Source organism: Aspergillus thermomutatus, assembly GCF_002237265.1.
Source record: "Aspergillus thermomutatus strain HMR AF 39 chromosome Unknown NODE_15, whole genome shotgun sequence".
In the NCBI taxonomy this organism is placed as follows: domain Eukaryota; kingdom Fungi; phylum Ascomycota; class Eurotiomycetes; order Eurotiales; family Aspergillaceae; genus Aspergillus; species Aspergillus thermomutatus.
In genome coordinates, this window is record NW_020798063.1 from 151265 (window position 1) to 173458 (window position 22194).

Here is a 22194-nt window from a genome sequence, read left to right on the forward strand (position 1 = left end):
TTCGCCATCTATGCCTTCAATTTTGGTATTTCATACATGTCCACTGCAGCATCTAGCGCCGGGGAACGGGAGGGCTGTACACGATCTTTCTTGTCTTGATGGGGGCCCACTTGTAGCGCTTGACCCAGACAGTCAGGGCAAACAAGCCAGTGAGGATAGTGAGGGCCTTGGCACCCATCTTCTTGCGGTCATCCATCTCAGGCTCCGCAGCCCAGTTGAGGAACTCAACGACATCCTTGGCCATCTGGGAGGTGGTGGCAGGGGTGCCATCCTCATACTCAACGACACCATCGAACAGGACACGGGCCATGGCAATACCTAAGGTGGAATTAGATGAGCGTGAAAGCAAGCATAATCACGAAAACGTACCGGTGCCGGGGAAGTAAGGGTTGAAGTTCATGCCCTCGGCAACCTGAGCACCAGCTGGGGGCTCATCAGGGTAACCGGTCAAAAGGCTGAAAATGTAGTTGCAGCCACCGTGACGGCCCTTGACGATCAAGCTGAGATCAGGGGGCAGAGCACCACCATTGGCGGCACGAGCGGCCTCCTCGTTCTTGTAGGGAGGGGGGATGTAGTCAGAGAGCTTTCCAGGGCGCTTCTCAATCTCGCCTTGGTCGTTGGGTTCGGTGTCGTATTCGTGCTCTTCGGCGAAGGCCTTCATCTCGTCGACAGTGTGCATGACACCAACGAACGAACGCCAGGGCACACGGGTAAGAGAGTGGCAGCTGGCGCAGACTTCACGGTAGACCTGGAAACCACGGCGGAGACTGGAGAATATATAATGAGCAAATCGTTCTCGTCTTGAGCTAGAAGCGAAAGTAGTTCCAAGACAGGGACAAACTCACGCGGCATGATCGAAGGTCTTGTTCCACTTCTCGTGCTCCCAGGGGTAATTGGTAGGGTGCAATCTATGAATCCATGTGTCAGCCTCCTCACCATCCTGGAGTCGAAGATTGACACTCGGTATCGGAGCAACGGAAAGGCCAATCAGATGACCATTCGTCCAATTGATCGCAATCGGTTCACTCACCCCTCCTCAGCGGGTGTCATAGCAAAGGCTTCCTTTCCATAGAGGCTGTAGTACCACGCGGTGGATCCGATGGCGGCAGCGGTTGCGACGGACGCAGTGAGTGTGAGGTGGAAGGGGGAGCTGGCGGCTTCGGCACCGGCTGTCGAGGAAGACGCACGCTGTATAGGTTATTAGCAAACAATGCGTCTCGAGGCCTCCAAGATCGTTTCTCGAGCGATTGGCCTCATCGACTCCGCTTAATGGACGTGAGGCGTCGGGATAATGCGTACCGTAGTGGTCTTGCTCAACGACTGGCGGGCGATACCCCGGGAGGGCACGCTGCGCAAAACAGTACGTGCCAGCATACTGACGGTAATTGGAACCCTCCGAATAATAGGTCGAGAGGAAGGCACAATAGCCACAGACGGTGGAGAGGGGAGGGGAGGGGGTTGGAATAGGCTCAGCGCACAGGAGGATGTGCTTTTGGAGGTGAAGTTGAGGTTGTCGAACCGTCAAGTTTCTCTTGGGTTTGGAATTGGCTAAACCCTCGCGCTGATTGGCTGCCGCCCCGGCTCTAGCTGCCTTCGGTGAAAACCGCGAATTTTCGGAACACCAAATTTCAGTGATCAAGCCAGAGCTGTACCATAACCATCTAGAAACAACAGAGTAGACTTTTATCAAGCAGCAATCTTTTACGATATTGCAGTTACAGTATCTGAGAATACATTTCATGATCTAGTCGCAGTCAACTTGTGACGCTCGAGGCAATCCGATAACCCCCCCAGTCCCGTAGTTTGCCGTCGTTAAGTGTGCGGTTCGTCACATGGCCTCAGCCTTGGCCTGGATCTCCGAAGCTATGCACTTTTGCAGTGCTTGAAGCGCGGCTCGAATGTCACATCGGGTGCTGCTGCAGTGAAGCACCAAAGATAGAGCGGGCAATCTTCTTATCGTACGACCGCTCAGTCCCTATGAGATCCGTCATTAGGCGCCTGTCACTTTGTCATGCAACTGAGGATGTGTCGCTCACCACACTGGCGGAAGCGGCGTCCGCAAGCTGCTTGGGTATGGCGTTCGGGAAGATCTGATAGTTGAGAAGCATTTCTTCAAACATTGGTAGCATCAGGGATTCTGCAGGCTGCTCCACATACTGCAATGCGGTCTGTGGATCTTCCGGATTGACTTGAACAACGTCAAACGAGGCGCCCTCGATAATGCCTCGCCGGCCTAGTTCTTCCAGGCAATCTTTGTAGATCCCATAAATAGTTCTGTCGGATAAATGAGGTACGAACTGTTTGATGTCGACGCGGTCGAGGAAGGCCTGGTCCTGGACGAACTTCAGTCAAACCCCTCGACAGGGCATCTGCGTCGATAAGCACATACCAAGGCTGTAACCAGATTGCTCGTGCAGATTACGACAACATTGTGATGCTGCTTCAGCCGGTCAAGTCCTGTGAGCAAGGCATTGACTGCTCGAACAGCATCAAAGGGCTCTTTGCCACTCAGAGCGCGTTCCCTTCGAGCTGCCAGCGTCTCGATCTCGTCTACAAACACGCAGACGAAAGTGTCTTCTTCCTCCTCAAGCAGTAGCTCTATGTTCTCGAAGGCTTTGCTGACCAACTTGCCACTTTCGCCGAAAAATTTGCTTCCGAGGGAGTGAGCGTTGATCTCAACTAGCTTACTCTGTGGGTAATGCTTTCCGAGACGTATAGCAAGCTTTTGGGAGAGGCCACGGCTGATCCTGTCAGTCGATGCTTGTAACTTGAATTTTCTCGATTGACACACCACAGGCTCGTTTTCCCTGTTCCCGGAGGACCCCAAAGGAGGATCAATCTATTCCAGTTGATGGTCCATTTATCAAGCTTCCGAGCAGAGAAAGACACTGTAAGGCCGTCAAATGACAGTCCTGAAGATGGCGATATCGACGAAGAGTACTCACCCATTCGACTTATGGCGCGGAGTAGTGTTGATTGCAGAGGCTGATCGTACTGCAGACTGCTCATTTCATGAGTTCTTTGCCCGTGCTTCAGAAAAAGAGGATCACTATACGACTCCCAAAGCCCATCCAATTCCGTGCTTGGTAATATCACAACTTTGGTCCTTCCAGAATCCTCCACATTATCCACCGTGTCCTCCGCGTGCAGGGTATGTTGGTGGCTCTCTTGGTCAAGTTGTGTGCGAAGTTGATAGGCTTGGACGTCTAGTTCGACGTGTTGAAGACGGTATGCGCCGGACTCGAGATCGCCGTCGGTACACTCGGTGACGAGTATCGACTCTAGAGCCTGTGCATATGGCTCCTTCAGACCCTCTAGGCTGGCATCAGAAGCCCTACTCTTCAGTTGTTCTTCTTCCAGACATACCGAAGGATTTTATCTCTTGTCCCAGAGATAGGACAACAAAATTCTCAATCAACCACTGTGTGATCTCATCTTTGATCTGTGATTACTCTGACTTAGAATCTCGAGAAGTTGTGATGAAGTACAGGAAGCGCAGTACCAGATCTGTCCGGACAATGATGCCGTCTCTGTTGCTCTTGACCCGGGCTTCCACATGGAGAACGGGCTGCTGAAGGACTTCCATTGACGATAGAGGTTAAATAAGAGAGCTCATTCGTTTTCTTGAGAGAAGATATGAAATACTTTTTAATCTCTAACTGGATGACGAAGCCTGGACAGCTGTCTGCCTTTTGAAGAAAGATGGACGTGGGTGACAGAGAGGAATAGGTAGTGTTAAGCAGGAATGCGCACAATCCAAGAGTCAGGTACAATACAGACAGTCCCAATACAGCCTTTAGTATATCTTGCTTGCCTAGCCCATTTATCACATCCACAAAGTGCATTGATATTCATTCAGTATTTACTTCTTCAACACCCACAGGTAGGGTCTTTCTAATCAATGCCAGATATTTCATGCCCATGGCCTTTGACGAGTTTTAGAGCTTCTCGGTCATACTTCATCTAAATGCTTGGTCATCTAGAAAAGAGATGGAATGGTCCTGATGCTCCTACTTCCAAAGTATATATTCTTCCCGCCTGTCAAGATGAGCCTTATTTTCGATCTAGTACTTCACAAACGATTTTAGAAGAAAAAATCTGGTCCTTGGATTTGCGTGTCACCCAAGTTTTCGGTTTCTAATCTGAGGTAGTCATCATCAGAGGAGACCTTGTCGGGTCGAATTACCATTCTGCTAACTTCCTGTATCCTGAGTTTTGTTGGTTGGATGCCGGAGATCTGGCCGCCGACCTGTCCTGTGGGTTTTCCGGGGAACTCAAACAGGCGAACCTAGTTAAGGTAGCTGAGGCCTAAGGGTCCTTGGGCAAATTGCCAACCTTCAGCCGCAAACATAATTACCACCAGCACCACGGTCCATTCTGTTGGACCTTGGGGAATATAACCAACAATGTCTACATGATCGTTTGAACAAGCTCTTTGCTCAATACATTGGATCCTTCCCACATCCATTCAATCTGCCCCGCAGTGTATCCAGTAGCTCAACAGCATTGGGTGACATCGCAGTCCCGAGTGTTAAAAGCTATCTTCAGGATATCTGAAAGCCTTCCTCTCGATGTTGAACCCGAAACAGCAAGATGGCGAACGCGAGGAATGGGCTGAAACCTGGCGGGAAACCGCGCAGAGACGTATTGGCTTCACTCAAGATGGCCTCAATGGAGGAGATCTCCAGGGCCGCCCTTCCAGCAGGTATGCTCGCCAGGGTCGATTGGCTCGTCTTGCCGATAGTTACATCTAGTTAGAATAACAAGTCTGACAACCACCAGAGATCATGTCCTCTATTCTCGATCACCTCTCGCCCGTCGATCTCATCCGTGCCGCACGGTCTTCGAAACTCCTGCGCGAAATGGCCTACGATGATACAAGATGGGTACAAAAACTGAAACGTATGGGATGCTGGAATGAGGCGGAGGCCCGAAAACATATCGAAGAGACTTTTGGGACGATCGCGAACGTGGAATCCGTCGAGCAGCAACAGGCCACTGAGCAAATTGGACGACCATCCAGTGAACAAGCCCCGGTGATCAGTTTGAATGCACTATCGGATGGATTCGATCAAATCAAACTATCCACCTCTGCTCCTCCCGAAGAGGCTCACGATCTGGAGAAGGACTCTGTATTGGGCGCGTTGAAGCAAGTCAGATCATTGCGCGGAGAAGCACGCATTGAGTATGGAAAGGTTCATGCTGCATTGGCGCCGTTCTACGACGACATAGTCACATCTGGCCCATCCGTGGATAATTTACTATTTAAAGAATATCCAGATCCCGAGCATCAAGCACAAATACTATCTCAATTGCGATCATTCGCTAATTGCGATACAACCGAAGGTTGGCGGGAAAGGAACGCGCGCCTACAATCCGCCATATCAATGTTCGAAACAGCTGCTATGAAAGAATTTCGACAAGGTTACGAGAGTGAAGATGTTGACGGCGCGATGCGTAAATACGCTCATGTTCTATTCACTTTGAATGGCGGAGATTCCGCTATCGAATTCTTCATCCACCATAATCACTTGATAACTCGAAAATCGGATTTGGGCAGGGTGGCGGACTGTATCGATGGGCTGAATCAACGGGTCAAGCTCGAACATACTCAGGCGTTCTTTACCAGGCTGAGTGTGGCTTACAATGAGGAAGTCTCGATAATCAACCGCGCCTTTCCCCCGAGCATGAACGTTGGACCGGCTTTTGTTGAAAAGGTTGGACAAGACGTGCTATATCCATTCTTGACCGCGATCTTCGACGAGTTGCATTGCACAAATCTCGAGTCATATCTAATCGCCATCTCGGGGACATTTGCGCAGTGTTTGAACTTGTCAGAAGCACTCTTACCAATCCAGAACACAACTGACACGCTTGATGAATTTCTGCACCACATCGTGGCGAAAGTATATGAGCCTCACATTGACTTATACCTTGCAGAAGAGCTCGACCACTTCCGAAAAAACTCTGCGGCTGTAGTGGATGAGTGGGATAGGCAACTGTCAGAGCAGGCCGCTTCGACTGAATCATTTCTGATGTCCAATGTCAATCGACAGGCTGACAAGCGTGACTTTTTGACTTCGTTCAAAAAGGTAATTATGGCACCCGTCAACATTCTCCCCAGCTTTTCGAGCTCCAAGTCAAGCGAAACAAAATCCGACCAAGAGTCCGTCACCAGCGAACCTTCTTCGGCGCTGAAGACCCCGAATCGGTTTTCCACTATTGCGTCCCCTGCTCTTACCCCTGTGGTTGAGGCCCCTCCGACCACGGAGCTTGCAGCAAAGGCTGCCATTATGAAGTCAAAGTTGGAGGGGATTCGCTCTCTGTTTAGTATCGAAATCGCTCTCAGCCTGGTTCACTCGGCCAAGTCCAGCCTCGACCGTGCCGCCCAATTTGCGAAGATAGGAGGTGAGACTGGAGCAGCGGCCAAACAGCAATGTGAGGCAATATTTGTCGCACTCTTACGTATTCTGGGACATCAGCACCTTATTGTCGGTTTTAACAAAGCGGTCGACCATCTGTCCAACTATCGACCGCGTGAACAAGGCGAGCGCGATCAGGCAGGGGTTGAGCCTCTAGTTACCTTCCTGGAGCTCGTGAACGTTGGTGACCTTATATTACAAATGATTGACGTCTTTTACGAGCAAGAGCTTGTTGGGGCCAAGATCACCGATCGAAATGATTTTCTTGATCCTGCTGTGAAGGAAAAGAAGAAATTCGAGCAGATCTTGGACGAACGTGTCGCTGCTGGATTGAACAAGGGTATCGATGTCCTGATGGAGGAAGTGGATTATATCCTCGCGACCAGACAGCAGGCTACTGACTTCAATCCCGACGTTTCTACGGATCCTTATCGAAAGACCATGGATGTAGCTGTCAGTGAGGCTGCAGCGGCCGTGGTTGACGTAGTCTCGTCACATACGCAGATGCTGGTAGGAAGCACGGACAAGAGCACGCTAGATGTCTTCAACCAGGAGGTCGGATTAAGACTTTTCACAGCTTTGTGTAAGCATTTGAAGCGTCAGAGGATCAGCGTCGAGGGGTCCTTGAAGCTTATAAGGTGAGACTTCTCATATTATTCAAAGGTTGTGATGAATCTTTACTGACCATACTAGTGATATGAACCACTACTTTAAATTCGTTCAAAGCTTGAAGAACAACGATCTTCTCCTCTACTTCAAAGCCTTCCGCGAACTAGCGCAGATCTATCTGATTGATCCATCTGACGCTAAAGAATTGGCGACAATCATTGCTGATGCAGATCGGTTCTATGGAATATGGAGGGTGGAGGAAGTGTACGAGTTCGCCGAACGACGAGCAGACTGGTTTCAGGTTAAACGCGACGTTGAACGCGCGATGTATGGGATCGGGTGTAACGTTATGTGATTATTCAGTATGAGTCTAGTATATATGATATCAGAAAGACGGGCTAGAATACCCTCATTGTTATATAGTCATCGATCAACGGATAGGACGGATGGCAATTATCCGCCTTGGGAAGTCCAGAGCTTGAGTTGATACCACCGCCTGTAACTTTTGAGTTTGTTCTGAATAACTCAATCTCTAAATACCAGCATCTAGAACGCATCTCCCGAGGAAGCAGAGCTTATTTTGATTTGATGCCAATAGACTTTCGCTAGTCGGGCTGACGTCAATGAGCGGCTGCTGATACACAACGCAAGCGCTGTCATCCAGACACTTCCACCACTGCACGCTTGCATGTTTCCATCCTATAAAAAGAAGATGCTACCTAGAGAGAGACATGGCTGGGTAAAACGCAATGTTTCCCACCGTGACTCGCCGTGGTCTACTGGAGTGATTGTTGTTTGAAACATGATGAATTGAATAGTATGTCTTGTCTTTCAGCTATCCAATACACTGTTTGACTCTTCTTGACACAATACAGGATTGCTAATTAAGATGAATGACCGAGTTTGAGCATGTGGCTTTGCATCGATCACATTTCAATTCCTTCGTGCTTGCCTTACTGATGCGGCATGAGCAGAGCACTTGCACTCAATCTGCATGTTCTCGCATCGATAGCTTCCATATATCCCCAAAGAAGAGCAGATGAACCACAAGACGAGGTCCAGCAACACGATCCAAGATCCTGCAGAATGATCCCTACCACCTATCGACTGCTCGCTGTCGCTCCCATCTACCTGTGGCTCCAACTACTCCTCAGCACACATGCGAGCAACGCTGCAGAAACCACGCTCACAGTCACAGTAACACCCACAATCCCACATCCACCTTCCTACACTTCCTCCGAGATATTCAAAGATACGATCCTCTCAGCCAGCAACACTTACCGCCGAGACCACAATGCAAGCCAACTAACCTGGAACGAGACACTGACAAGATACGCCAAACACTGGGCAGAGGGATGCAAATGGAAGCACTCAGTGAGATACATTGCACCTATCCCTATCAGATGTACGCTTGAAACCCTAACCGATAATCCCAGGACAGCCCATACGGCGAGAACCTCGCCTTCGGTTATCCAGACCCGACAGCCGCCGTCTCGGCCTGGGGCGACGAGGGCCAGAAATACAACTACAAGTTACCAACGGGATTCAGCGAAGAAACGGGGCATTTCACGCAGTTGGTCTGGAGGGCGACGAGGGAGGTCGGGTGTGCGGCATTCGACTGCGGGTATCACAATGGGAGCGACGCCAAGGATAAAGAGGGCCGGTATACGAGGGCGCAGGGCTGGTATGTGGTGTGTGAGTACTCGCCTGCGGGGAACGTTGTTGGAAACCAGAATGCTTTCTTTCGCGTGAATGTGCAATCGGCGAGTATGTATTCTGGGCCAGAGACGACGGGGCTTTCTGCCACTGGGACCAGTGCGAGTACGAGTGCAACGGCAACCAGTGGTGTCGATGAATTGTATGATGGGCGGTTGAGAGACCAGTATCAGAATGCTTTTGTTGGGCTCATTGTTTTTATGGGTTTAGTATGATGTGAGAAGATGGATGATTCCCAGATAATGGAACCTAGATTTATGTACGGCTCCTGCGAAGATCTGCTCGCTCATGCATTGTCATCTCTCATACTACCGACATCGCGTACATAAATTCCCATCTGGGGAGATCACACATATATCTATTCACTTTTTGAACGTTCCAGACACCCGTGGACTGAAACCAAGCCAAAATGATCATGGGAAGAGGCTTAAGGCGGAGAGAAAAACAGAAATCCCGATATGTTGGGAGAGAAATTGGCGAAGATGTCGACAGAGAAGAGGAGTGAAAAGAAATACGGCAAATAGAGGACAGCATTAGATACGAAAAAAGAACCCCAATTAACCGATCACTTCCTCGCTTTCCTCGATGATCTCTTCGACAATCTCCTCCACAACTGTCTCGCCTTGCTCTTGCGTGATTGAAGGGGCGTCCTTGGCCGACTTGGGGTCGTCCACATCCTCGGGGAGACCATAGGCATCCTTGTCCTCGGCAAGGAGCTCCTTCTCCCGGCGAATCCAGGCAAGCCACTCGTTGAGAACCCGCTTGCGCTTCTCGACAACGGCTGTGTTGGCAATATCGACGGCGTATCTGTCCTCCTCGTCGAACTCCTTGGAGTATTCCCGAAGATTCTTACGCACTTGCTTCTGCTCCTCCTTGCTGAGAAGAGTGGGTGGGCGAGGGCGCCAGAGGAATTGCTTGAACTTGTCTGTGGGGTTCTCGGCAAGGGTGTTACCGGCGAAAGTGTGAAGGTTCCAGCCGTTTTCCAACTAGAAGAGTAGATAAGTTAGCAATGTCGCAAATATTGATGAAGAGGGTGGCAAAGGCTTCTTACCGAGTGTGTCCACACGCTAGCACTGCTGACGACGTAACGACCGGTAGGATCCCAGTCAATATCTGTCACACCGTAGTGTTCAATGGTCTTCATCAATTGAAGGTTGGCGGCGAAGTCCTTCTCGGCCTCGGGCTTCTCACCCTCAAAGTCCATGTCCCAGAAGTCCATGTCGAAGCTGGTCTGAGAGTGAACGGTAGCAACAACGACGAAACGACCCTTAGGCGACCAGTAGATCGCGTTGCTGTTCTTCTTTTCGATGGTGCGTATAAGCTTGAAGTTACCGACTGCTCCACCCTTCTTCTCAGGGGCAAAGAAGGACACGGCCGTCTTGGGTGCAACAGCAGCACCAGCGACAGCCTCGCCGTTTGTGATGAGAACAAATCGACTGCCATTGGGCTCCCAAGCGAAATTGATCACAGTATCCTTGAGACTGTCAACAACCTCAACAGGAACACCCTTCTCGCGTACCCGGAAAATCTCGAGGTTGGTGGCCATGGACTTCTTCGATTTCGAGTGACGATCCACCTTCACGCAGACATACGAACCCTGGGATTGCCAGTGGAGCTTGACGTCGGAGACATTGAACAAGTTACGTGTTCGTACAATTTCTTTCGATGGGACGCTCATCATGGCGACTCTGGCGGGACTGCTGCCGATTTCAGGGGTCCAGAAGCAGAGCAACTGTTCGTATTGTTTGATGCCCTCACGATTCACGGTTGCGGGTGACCACTCAAAGTCCATAACGCCGTCGATCTTCACCGATGTCTTTCCAAGCAAGTTCATTCGTGGAAGCTCATAGATCGAAATGGACTGGTGCTGTAGCATTCGAGCAACGTACTTTTCATCGGAAGACCACTTGAATGCAGGCCACTGCACCTTCTTCTTGGGCTCGGCCTCTCCCGCGGGACCAGCAGTGAGGTCGTGAGAGACGAAGGAACGTAGAGGCTTTCCAGTCACAATATCCCAGACGACGATGTTCTTTCCTTCCTCCTCGTAAGACAAAACAGACTGGCCCTCTTCGACCTGAATCGGACGCGCGGACCAGGTGGTCAGATAGCTCTCACCAGGCGAGAACTCGATCAGCTGGACGAAAGGATGAGGGAACTGCTTCTGTTTCGAGAAAGCGGGGCCACCCCAGAGTTGAACACCCTGAGGGTGAACGGACGCGAGATAAGTACCCTTGGGAGACCACTGGACGAAAAGCTGTGTCCAATGCGCACGGTCGACGACATTCTCTGGCGGATTGTTCTTGTTGTTCCAGAAAACGCCAACCTTGTCGCCACGGTAAAGGGCAAACTGATCACGCGCGTTGGGGTCCGCAAGCCACGAGCGGAGATGTTCCTTCTCCTTGAAAGGCTCGATGACGGGGGGCTTGTACTCTTCATCAATGCGCCCTTCGCGACCATAGCGTTCGATATCCATCAACTTGTTCACGAGAAGAGTGTGCTTTTTGTCAAGGGGAGTGCCGTGCAGCTGCTTGACCGCGGCGACGGCTTGTTCGGGGGTCTCGTACTCGACGAATGCATATCTATAGAAGGCGAAAGAAAAGGTTAATTATGTGAGCTGCAGCCCTGTGTTCTTCCACCGTTACATACCCTTCGGACATGTTCTTGTCGTTGAGGGGCATAAAGACCGCATCTTCAGACGTGTGGCCCACCGTGTTGAGTTTCCTCAACAAGAACTTGATGAGCTTTTGTCTGCTTTCTTCGGGCACAACCGGGAGTCCATCGATCACAACAAACGTATCCAATCCCTCTTCGAGCTTCACTTCATATTGCGCCTTGAGATCTGAATATCGGATAAGGAGCCGTGTTAGCCATGAGGGGCAACAAAGCGAGAAAACGTCCACCCAAACAGTCGCACTCACCGGAGAAGTCAATCTCCTCCTCCTCCTCTTCGTGGAGGTCCTGCTCAGACAAAGTATCAAAACTGGGCGCCATGGCTGTTCGTGACCGGGGACGGTGGAGCGAAGGCGATGGGGGAGGTGGGAATATCGAGAATGAGATACTGTCTAATTTTCTGCTGGTCAACCCCGTTTTGGCTGGCCTTCGATTTTAGGGCAAAAAGAGCAAATCCCAAGCGCAGCCGCTTCTGTGTGCGGTGTGCTGACTTATTTCTGAGTCAGCAAATCACCTGAGTTGAATCATGTGCCTCCTTACCACATCATCTGCCTCAGGCTCCTCAGGCTTTCCTGCATGATTTCCTCATTCGGCATAGTTCTAGACCGAGGTGGTATTATTCTCGTAACATACACACATCTAGAGCGGGAGGTATGGTAAACTGGTAATTAGAACTCCGTCAGTGTTGTACACTCTGGGGTGGGTAGGAAGAGCAACAACAATCACTATTATTGAAATCCCGACGCATCATCCCGGACTCCTTTGCTGCTGCAGGTTGAATACCCTACTTGCTGTGGGGTCAACCGTCTTCATCCTGTCTTTGTTTATAAAGAACTTATATGTCTCTTCTCTTCTCGTCCTGTCACCCCTGATATACCTGCCTCCGTTTCTTATGCCCCGCCGGTCTTAAGCGCCAAGTGAGTGACCGCTTAGATCTGGACGAGCTCAACTATCGCCATTGCGATACCCATTGGACTCACTTTGGTCTCATCAACACTTGACTCTCGACCTGTAGAAGTTTCTCCGGGCTCAATTCTGATTTCTCCAGCTTTGAATCTGTGGAAAAATAAGAAATTGAAGCTCTTGGACGACATGTCGCGTAAGATCACCATTCTAATGTTGTGCCTAAGCTCCGAACTCGGTCTTTACTGACATCATGCCTTGCGCGACAGTATCCCCGGATGTTGAGGCCCGATACATAGAGGTCATAGATTCAATTCTTGCGAAAAGCGATTTGAATACCATTTCTGAGAAGCGCATTCGCAAAGGTCTTCAGGAAGTCGTCGGCTATGACCTCACTCCTCAGAAGGTCTGTAACGCCGTCCTCGACCCTGTCGCAAATTGTTCCCTTTGATATCCGTCCATCCTAGGCACTACAAAATTTCCGCTAACGCGCGTTGTTATTTCAGGCTGCAATCAAGCAGCTTATCATGAAAAGGTTCGATATATTTGCTGCACGAAGTGGCATAGGAGGTTCTTCCGATGCGGCTGCATTATCGACCGCCCCTACCTCCAACGGTCAAGCACAGAACCATGATTCAGTCACACCTGCGGAGCCCTCACCTTCTGCTCGGTCTTCCTCCCCTCAGAAGCGTCAAGCGGAGAGCGATGACCAGTCCGATCCATCAAGCAAAACCCCCCCGGCGAAGAAGAAGAAGCCCGACCACGATATCGACGCAGATGCCATCTATGCTGCGAAATTGCAGGCAGAGGAGAACATGCGGGCTCGGCCCACTAGAGGTGCCAGTGCTCGTAGGGCAGCACCGGTGAAGAAGAAGACCAAGGCCAAAACATCCAAGAAAGTCAAGGCGGAGGATGATTCGGATCTTGATTCGGGCTCTGAAACAAAGAAGGAAGTGAACCGATCCGGCGGGTTTCACGTGAGTTGCCAGCGCTCCTAGGACCTCGATCTCAACTGACAATTGGATAGAAACCATTGAACTTGTCTCCGGCGCTTTCGGCATTGCTGGACGGCGAGGCTACGGTACGCTATTCCTCACTCCGCGATTCCGTCTTATCTGAAACTGGAGCATCTACTAATAGCTTGGCAGCTTTCTCGCCCTCAAACGGTAAAGAGACTCTGGCAGTATATTCGTGAACACGATTTACAAGATCCCAACGACCGCCGTCAAATCCGCTGCGACGATGCCATGCGCGCTGTTTTCAAACAAGATCGCATACACATGTTCACGATGACCAAGGTCCTCAATCAGAATCTGTATAGCCCGGACGAATAGTCTTTCATTTATACGACCGATACACGACGATATTTTCCCCTTCAACTGCAGTGCGGCCATTGCTACCCATCACGAGCATACTGAATATTTGTTTTCTTTCACTTTCCAGCATATCGCATTGGATTCCAGGCGCTACCGATTCTATTTCAATATTTTATACTTACTCTCATTGGCGATTTGATAGCCGTTGCTTATGTTCATTTGTTTCTCCAGCGGGAGTTGGTGTTGCCTCCGAGACATGGTACTTGACGGAGGATGTCTGCTACCTTAGATATTGACAGTCGATAGCTTTCGATAGCTTCATAGGACGAATCATCATGAGTCATTCAATTGATTCCAGAAGCTGTACGCCAAGCAATCCGTGTGGCCACCGTGATCATTTGACCAGGTGTTATTGCCAGCTGCAAATTATATAATCATGCTTTAAAATGCTGTAGATAGTAGGGAGATAAACTTGTTCTTGGCGGATCTGTTAATCGACTTGAAAGGGGGTCATCAAAGGACAAGCTACTCCGTGTATCCTTCCAGAAGCCTGGTGATAACTAAGCAGTGAGCGCAACTTTTTGCCCGCCGCGCACACCCCACTACAGAGTGCAGGCAGCCCGCATTCTCAAGAATCCTCCCCAGCTCACCCCAGACAATCGTTCGTCGCGTAATTCAAGGGGATTGCCGAGCCCTTTAAAATCTACGTTTGCCTCTTGGGCATTGCCCCATCCTTTTCACCCTAACTTCACTCTGGCCAGTTGTCATGTCTGAAACCGAGCAGCCCCGAGCGACCCCATCGCAAGGCCAGAACCGTGGTGGTAACCGACGACGTGGCCGAGGAGGATTCTCTCAGCAAGCAGGACAGACAGAAGGAACACAACGTGCAACCGATGGTGCTGGAAGGGGTTCGCGGTCCCGCGGTCAGGGAGCCAGACGAGGAGGCGGGGGACGCGATAAGCAGAACCGCAGTGCCAGACCGGCTCAAGGCGCTGATGAGACCGCGACTCCGGACGCTAATGGGGAAACGCCCTCGCAAAACGCTCCACTGGCGGATGAAGGTAAAAGGAAGCAGGTAGCTGCAGCAGCGACGGACGATGCGGACGATGGCGAGATCTGCTTTATTTGTGCGTCGAATGTCGCACACAGCTCGATTTCGCCGTGCAATCACCGGACCTGCCACATCTGTGCTTTGAGATTGCGAGCGTTGTATAAGAACAAAGCTTGTGCGCATTGCCGGGTATGCTTCGTCTTATGGGCTGAATGTTCGTCTCCAGTGTCCGCTAACGTGTGCTTTTCGGCCAGACCGAGTCCAGCTATGTAATTTTCACGGACGATTCGGCGAAGCGATACGAGGATTTCACGGATGCTGATTTCTCTCAGAAAGATGAGAATTTGGGAATCAAATACGAGAACAATGACATTTTCGAGGACACGGTATTGCTGCTGCGGTACAACTGCCCTGACAGGAGCTGTGATGTGGCTTGCTTGGGTTGGCCTGACCTGCATCGTCACGTCAAGAGCAAGCATGGCAAAGTGATGTGGTATGTGCTCATGGTTTGTTGTGGGCATTGACTGATAGAAGTGCTGCTAACGATTATTCAGCGATCTTTGCACTCGGAACAAGAAGGTCTTCACGCATGAGCATGAACTTTTCACTATGGCAGAGCTGCGCAAACACGAGAAGTACGGTGATGATGTGCCAGGAGCCTTGGATCAAAGTGGTTTCAAAGGACATCCCGAATGTGGATTTTGCCGCAAGAGATTCTACGGCGATGATGAACTCTACGCGCACTGTCGCGACCGTCACGAGAGATGCCACATATGCGACCGCCGTTCGGGGAGTCGGCAGCAGCAGTATTACATTGACTACAATGCCCTTGAAGATCATTTCCAGAAGGATCATTTTCTCTGCCTGGACAAGGAGTGTCTGGAGAAGAAGTTTGTCGTTTTTGAGTCGCAGATGGACCTGAAAGCCCATCAGCTAGAGTGCCATCCCAACGGACTCTCCAAGGATGCTAGACGAGACGCGCGGACGGTAGATCTGTCAGACTTCGACCTGAGAGCACCTTATCAACCGCAGAGACAACGCCGTGGCGCTGGCCGTGGTCGTGATCCCAATGCGGATCCCCTGCCAGTGTCAAGCGCTCAGCCATTGAGGCGAGATGAGATTGCATATCAGCGACAGATGGCTATCCAGAGTGCACAGTCTGTCTCCACCCGCAGCTTTGGCGGCCAGCTTACTCGCAATGATACTCAAACTGTTCGCGCGCCAGCTAGGTCTGGCGTTGCAACCCCCGTTCAAACACCTCCCGCCGGCCCGCCAGTTGCAGAAATGGAGGCTCTCAATGTCGGGGCTCCGTCTGGGCCTGCCACTCCGCAGGATCAAGCGCGCCGTCTGCGACACGCAGCTGTGATTGAACGCGCCTCCAACCTCCTGCGGAACGACGCAAACAAGCTGGCAGATTTTCGCACCAAAGTCTCTCAATACCGCACATCAGTTCTCTCACCCACAGAGCTCATCGATGCTTTTTTCTCCTTATTTGATACCTCTAGCAGTGAACTCGGAAAGCTTATCAAGGAGCTTGCGGACATCTATGAGGAAGAATCCAAGCGCAATGCCTTGCTGAAGGCCTGGAACGACTGGCGCGCGATCAACGAAGACTACCCTGCTTTACCAGGTCCGGGAGGTCAAATTCCAGGCATGTCACCCGGCACAGTAAATGGAAGCGGCGTTGGTGGAAAGCGTGTCCTCCGGCTCAAGTCATCAACAGCACAATCTTCCCGGTCTGCGGTTGGCAGGAGTGGTTCTATCATCTCGACATCCTCATCCTCATCAACTAACCTCTTCCCGCCCCTCTCTGCCTCTACAGCCCGCTCTGCCCCTAGGGCGACCGCAACAAGTACTCCCTGGGCCACAGCGGCCCCTACTCCTGCTCGATCCATGGCAAGCGCCATCAACCCATCTTCCCGCCCAGCACCTACTACCTCCCGCGCCGTGCGGAATACAAATGACACTGAAGCATTCCCTGCTCTCCCCGCAGCGCCGAAGCCGAACGTCCTCATGGCTGGCCTCACTCGCGGAACAGTTCGATGGGACGACCGACGGCCCCCACCGGTCAATGCTTGGGGCTCATCCGCCGGAAGCGCTTCTGCATCTACGAACGTGGCCGATGATGACTACGGGGAGTCGTCGACAGGTGGAGGGAAGAAAGGTAAAGGCAAGAAAGGCAAGCAGACACTCTTCCATTTTGGGTAAAGTATCTGTCTATATGCCACCTGTCTATTGTCGTTCTATCTGAGATTTGTATTTAAGCGGTCACATATTGTGTTAGAGGTAATTCTGGTAGAGTAAAAAGTTATGCAGTGATCTGTCCTGTCAAGTAAGGAGAGGTTACATAGGAACTAGAGGAATGGAAGCTAAGTCTTTGCGAATCTCGATGTTGCCTTGATGAATCTGCCAAGTAAGATATGTCAGATACTATGCGGCTTCTTATGATACAATATCTTAACATGCAACCTCGTTACCTGTCATGTAATTAGTTTCACTGTGCCTGTGTTTGACCAAAGCCATTAGTCCGCTGGGGTCTCATCATGAGACATTTCCCGTGAAGAGGAATCTGTTACCGACTCCCCAGAAGCCGATGAGATCAGAATGGCAGTTTGCGGTTCATCACCAGAGGCACCTTCAGCGCACCCCTGGGGAGATGGGTGCTCAAAGTTATCTTGTGCTCTTTCGGTCGGAACAGTGTCTGGATCATTATCGATTTCATCGTCGCTCATTTCAGCCGTCTCCTCCTCGATGGCGGCCATACGCAGTACAAAGTTATCCTGCAATTTTTTCAGCCATTTCCGGAGAGCGTCCCCTTCCAGTGTTCCATTGCGCGCTTGTAAAAGTTGCTCTCTCAAAGAAAGCAGCAGATTACGCTTACGTGATAGCATGAGCGCCTTGGACTTGCTATGCCGGCATTGTGCTATCTTGTTCAATTTCTCCGATACTGCCTGAGCAGACTCGAGCACACCTGGCGGCAGATCTACAAGCTTTGCCACCGCAAGGCCATAGAATTGCGTTGTGTCTGGACCTTCTGCGATTTTGTAAAGCATTATCATTCGAGATATATCCGGGGAGATTTCCGCGGCTAGATGAAGGCTGACTACACCGCTGCGCTCCGCCAGGATCAAAGCCAAGTCGCGGAAATGCGTAACGAACCAGACAAGGGCGTGGCTTTCGATAAGAGCCTGGGCAATGGCGATGGCGATCGCAAGACCATCGGTGGTACTCGTGCCGCGGCCGAGTTCGTCCACAATCACCATACTCCGCGGCTCGATATTACGGAGGATAAACGCCATCTCGCGCATTTCCGCGGCGAAGGTTGAGACATTAGCCTCGAGATCGTCAGATGTAGAGACACGAGCGAAGAGCTGGTGGACCACCGGAAAGGATGCATATTCTGCTGGAACAAAACAGCCAATCTGTGCCATGATGGTCATCAGTGCAAGTGAGCGGATATAAGTCGATTTCCCACTCATGTTCGAGCCAGTGATTATCTGGAAACGCGACTGCTGAGTTGCATAAGCGTCATTGGGAATGAACTTTTTCGTATGGATCTTCTCCCGAATCGGGTGCCGTCCGGATTTGATAGCGAGCACATCCGTCAATTCAGGTCGGATGTATTCGTTGCATGTGGCAAGCTCCGCAAAAGCAGCAAGCATATCAAGCATGGCTATAGCTTCGCTCACCCTGAAAAGGACGGATATTTCCGAGCAGACATCGTCGATAAGGCTTTGAATGGTTTGATCACTCATGTTGATGACCTCATTATGCGCGTCTATAATCTTCTGGTTTAGCTTGACGAGGTCAAGTGTCTGGCATTCTATGCGGTTTTTCCTGCGGTATATATTGATGAAGGTTTCTGGGAGAGTCTCTACCTCCGAAGCGGACACACTGATATAATACTGACGAGCCGAATCGAATTTGAGGTCTAGGTTGAGATTGTGCGATTCTGAGAAAGGGCAGGCATCAATATCAACCAGAGGAAAGCAGAACCAATGCATTGTACCTGAGAGTTTGGCCACAAGGTCTGCGGCATCTACATTTGCTTCTTTATATGTCTGCCTTGCGACATCGAGGAGACTATTGACGCCGGCCTGCAGCGAGCTGGTCATTAGCTTCTGTCAATAATATATGGTCCGCAGAGAGAGCAAAAGGTACCCTGACGCAGTATATACGCTGATTTCTAAGATCAAGCGGCTTGGTCTGGTACGTTACATGTTCATTCAATGTCTCTTCAACAAGCCGTTCTATTGCTCGGTGGCCTGCTGGAGCACATAACTGACAGGCGTCAATGGGTCAGCAGACAGTATACATCGGGTCAGTGTATACCTCTCGTATAGTCATGAGAAGGCTACTCTGAGCTGTCGCAAGCGCTTTATATATTGATTTGATTGATGAGACATAGGTTTTGAGCATGATGACGTTGTTGACTGATTGCTCCACATATTGATAGGTGCGTTTTGTGGGAGCGAGGATGAGCTGCGATGTCAGCGATGACTAGTATCAGTACTATAGAGCGAGGGAACTGACAGACGTCAGAACTTTGTCTGCATCGACGAAACCTTTCAGGGCTATGGGGCACACAGAGATTAGTGGTATTTTGAGCAGATTAGACTAAACTCGAACAGACCTTGTCTGACAGAGATAAACGTATCCTCTTTGGTAGAGAGATCTTCGACGGCGTCGTATCTTGCCAACAACTTCGAATTTTCTGTACAGGGCTGCAAAATGTTGGCCCTAAGGAGCCTGGCACCCATTGGGGTTAAAGTCTCATTGAGCAGGCCGAAGAGGCTATCCTTCGACTTTGCATTCTGGAGATTCTGAATCAATTCGAGTGAGGCTATGGTGGACAAGTCAATCGACATGGAGCCTTGGGAAGGTTCGAATCTGATTCGCAGAGAATGTGATGCAAATACCCGGTCAAGCTCAAGTTCGACGTACTTGAGCACCTGCTGAGCGTCAGATTTATGACACTCAAAATCTATCGATGCAAGTCTTACAGCAGCCAAGCAACACGATGCAAAGTAGTTTCCTCCAAGAGCGATTTTGATTGTTTCAACATCTTGCGGAAACGCCAAGCGATCAACATATTCGTGGCCAACCTTCTCTGACCAATGCCTGCGGTCAAGAAAAGTGTAAGTAGTGTCTGAGATGTTTTCCTGGATGATGTAGAAGAGTTTGGATTCTCTGGCAGAGTTCATGAAAAGGATCTCTGTGGGTTCGAAAACTGCGATCTTGGTGACAGTTTTGGCATAGGTCTGACTGTCACAGATCTGGCATAAGACTGTCTCCGCTGTTGAGAGATTGACGAATGCAAGTCCAACAGTTGACGATACTCCTCTGGACTCACTGACAGCACAGATGATGTCCTGAGACGCAATACTTGTGGCAGTTGTGGCTGGTCTTGCTGTCCGGGGTCGTTCACTTTCCTGTCTGGAGGTAAGAGCTGCAAAAGAACTAGCGTCTCCAAAGGACGAGACACGAGACAATGATTTCATCATTCTGGTAGTTAGCAATCAATGGGAGTCCCTTATCACGATTAAAGCGATGAAAGGAAGTGGAAGGGGTAAATAGAGGAGTGTCTCTACTCTGTACAACAACAGTTGTATACGATAAGCAGGGTTGTCCGTATCCGGTTTAGCGCAGATCCCACCCCCCGCGATAAGTGATTTGGATGAATTTTTTTTCTTGACGGTCGGGGATTATTGCTCAAGACAACAATCATAGCAATCGCTAATAATATTCCCTTTTTGACAAGATGGCGACTCTCGTACCCCCTCCGAGCAAGCGCCAAAAGCTGGAGACTGCGGAAAAGGCACGACTTCAGCAGGAAATCGAGAGCATCCCGGACAACTTGGGAAGCGTCCGAGTACAATTCTTTGATCAAGCAACCGGGTCCGCAACTGGTCCTTCAGTCTCCGTTCCAGTGGCTGACGCCAACATCAAGAATCTCGAAACTCTCTTGAATACACTACAAGGCAATGTAGGTACGCAGGAATGATTCAATTGCGAAAGATTGTAGGGACTAAAGCTCTATACTCCAAATCTAGGACGATGACGAACGAGTACCGTACCGATTCACCTACCAGTCTGACGACAAAGATGGCCAAACGATCGATATTCTTGCAGACCTGTACCATTCCTTGCTTAAGCCAGGGCTGAAGACGACTGAAGATACCATCCACCTTTATTTCACGCCGCAGGCCGTTTTCCGGGTGAAAGCTGTTTCGCGATGCTCCGCTTCGATTGCCGGACATGGAGAGGCAATCCTTGCGACTTCCTTCTCCCCGGTCTCTTCGTCTACCATGGTGTCTGGAAGTGGTGACTCGACGGCGCGGATCTGGGATTGCGACACAGGAACTCCCAAGCATACGCTCAAGGGCCACACCAGCTGGGTTTTGGCTGTAGCTTACTCGCCCAACGGAGCAATGATCGCAACCGGAAGTATGGATAACACTGTGCGACTGTGGGATGCGGCAAAAGGAACACCGTTAGGAGGACCCCTCAAGGGCCATGCAAAGTGGATTACCAGTCTGGCGTGGGAGCCCTATCATATGCAGGAGGCGGGTAGGCCGCGCTTAGCCTCCGCGTCGAAGGACTCGACGGTCCGCATATGGGATGTGGTTGGGAAAAGAATTGACACTGTCCTCACCGGACACAAGGGCTCGGTCACCTGCGTGCGCTGGGGCGGGACAGGGAAGATTTACACTTCTTCCCACGATAGAACGATCAAGATCTGGAACGCACAGAACGGTTCGTTGCTTCAGACATTATCAGCCCACGCGCACCGCGTGAATCACCTGGCGTTGTCAACGGATTTCGCTCTCCGAACGGCCTACCATGACCACACCGGCAAGATCCCGGAGTCGGACACGGAGAAGGTGGCTACAGCGAAGAAGCGCTTCGAGCAGGCTGCCACCGTCAACAATAAGATCGTTGAGAAGCTGGTATCGGCGAGTGACGATTTCACCATGTATTTGTGGGACCCCGAAAACTCTAGCAAGCCTGTCGCGCGGCTGCTGGGTCACCAGAAGGAGGTCAACCATGTTACGTTCTCTCCGGACATGGCCTACATTGCCTCAGCGGGTTTCGACAACCATGTGAAGCTTTGGAATGGACGGGATGGAAAGTAAGTCGTGATATTGGATGTTTCACCAACATTTAGGGGCTAACCAGGCCATTTAGATTCATCACCACTCTCCGTGGCCATGTAGGCGCTGTATACCAGTGCTGCTTCTCCGCCGATTCTCGCCTGCTCGTGTCGTCATCGAAGGACACCACCTTGAAGGTCTGGAACGTCCGCACAGGCAAACTCGCCATGGACCTGCCGGGACATAGAGACGAAGTCTTCGCCGTTGACTGGAGTCCAGACGGACAGAGAGTGGGCAGTGGAGGAAAGGACAAAGCTGTGCGGATATGGACCAACTAATCTAGATTCATTATAGACCCGAACACAGATACCCTATGGCTAAAACTAATTATTCTATCACTCTATTACTCTCCT

General features: G+C 50.6%; 7 protein-coding genes across 7 annotated transcripts; 3 read left to right on the forward strand and 4 right to left on the reverse strand.

Moving 5' to 3' along the window:
• Positions 1-52: 52 nt before the first annotated feature.
• Positions 53-1374, reverse strand: CYT1 (ubiquinol--cytochrome-c reductase catalytic subunit CYT1; the record flags this gene model as incomplete). The annotated part of the gene is made up of 5 exons (XM_026762769.1): positions 53-318; positions 370-767; positions 846-908; positions 1031-1188; positions 1300-1374. The coding sequence occupies 5 exons, from the start codon at positions 1372-1374 to the stop codon at positions 53-55; spliced, it is 960 nt and encodes a 319-aa protein (XP_026617955.1).
• Positions 1375-1828: 454 nt separating this feature from the next.
• CDV56_109165 (putative pachytene checkpoint component Pch2) lies at positions 1829-3586 on the reverse strand (the record flags this gene model as incomplete). Its single annotated transcript, XM_026762784.1, has 7 exons — positions 1829-1975; positions 2037-2333; positions 2390-2741; positions 2792-2888; positions 2946-3314; positions 3367-3442; positions 3503-3586. The coding sequence occupies 7 exons, from the start codon at positions 3584-3586 to the stop codon at positions 1829-1831; spliced, it is 1422 nt and encodes a 473-aa protein (XP_026617956.1).
• A 1007-nt stretch (positions 3587-4593) lies between these two features.
• CDV56_109195 (exocyst complex component Sec10 family protein) lies at positions 4594-7386 on the forward strand (the record flags this gene model as incomplete). The annotated part of the gene is made up of 3 exons (XM_026762814.1): positions 4594-4705; positions 4783-7060; positions 7116-7386. The coding sequence occupies 3 exons, from the start codon at positions 4594-4596 to the stop codon at positions 7384-7386; spliced, it is 2661 nt and encodes an 886-aa protein (XP_026617957.1).
• Positions 7387-9304: 1918 nt separating this feature from the next.
• Positions 9305-11738, reverse strand: EifCb (translation initiation factor eIF3 core subunit b; the record flags this gene model as incomplete). Its single annotated transcript, XM_026762859.1, has 4 exons — positions 9305-9733; positions 9799-11326; positions 11394-11586; positions 11666-11738. 4 exons carry the CDS (start codon positions 11736-11738, stop codon positions 9305-9307), a joined length of 2223 nt encoding a protein of 740 aa, XP_026617958.1.
• Positions 11739-14402: 2664 nt separating this feature from the next.
• CDV56_109299 (E3 ubiquitin-protein ligase HEL2) lies at positions 14403-16895 on the forward strand (the record flags this gene model as incomplete). Its single annotated transcript, XM_026762918.1, has 3 exons — positions 14403-14876; positions 14942-15180; positions 15242-16895. The coding sequence occupies 3 exons, from the start codon at positions 14403-14405 to the stop codon at positions 16893-16895; spliced, it is 2367 nt and encodes a 788-aa protein (XP_026617959.1).
• Positions 16896-17209: 314 nt separating this feature from the next.
• Positions 17210-20191, reverse strand: CDV56_109321 (MutS family protein MSH4; the record flags this gene model as incomplete). The annotated part of the gene is made up of 8 exons (XM_026762940.1): positions 17210-18639; positions 18697-18784; positions 18849-18968; positions 19020-19169; positions 19221-19261; positions 19321-19639; positions 19691-19983; positions 20041-20191. 8 exons carry the CDS (start codon positions 20189-20191, stop codon positions 17210-17212), a joined length of 2592 nt encoding a protein of 863 aa, XP_026617960.1.
• A 257-nt stretch (positions 20192-20448) lies between these two features.
• On the forward strand, positions 20449-22119 carry CDV56_109344 (WD40 repeat domain-containing protein; the record flags this gene model as incomplete). Its single annotated transcript, XM_026762963.1, has 3 exons — positions 20449-20673; positions 20741-21819; positions 21876-22119. 3 exons carry the CDS (start codon positions 20449-20451, stop codon positions 22117-22119), a joined length of 1548 nt encoding a protein of 515 aa, XP_026617961.1.
• Between the last annotated feature and the right edge of the window lie 75 nt (positions 22120-22194).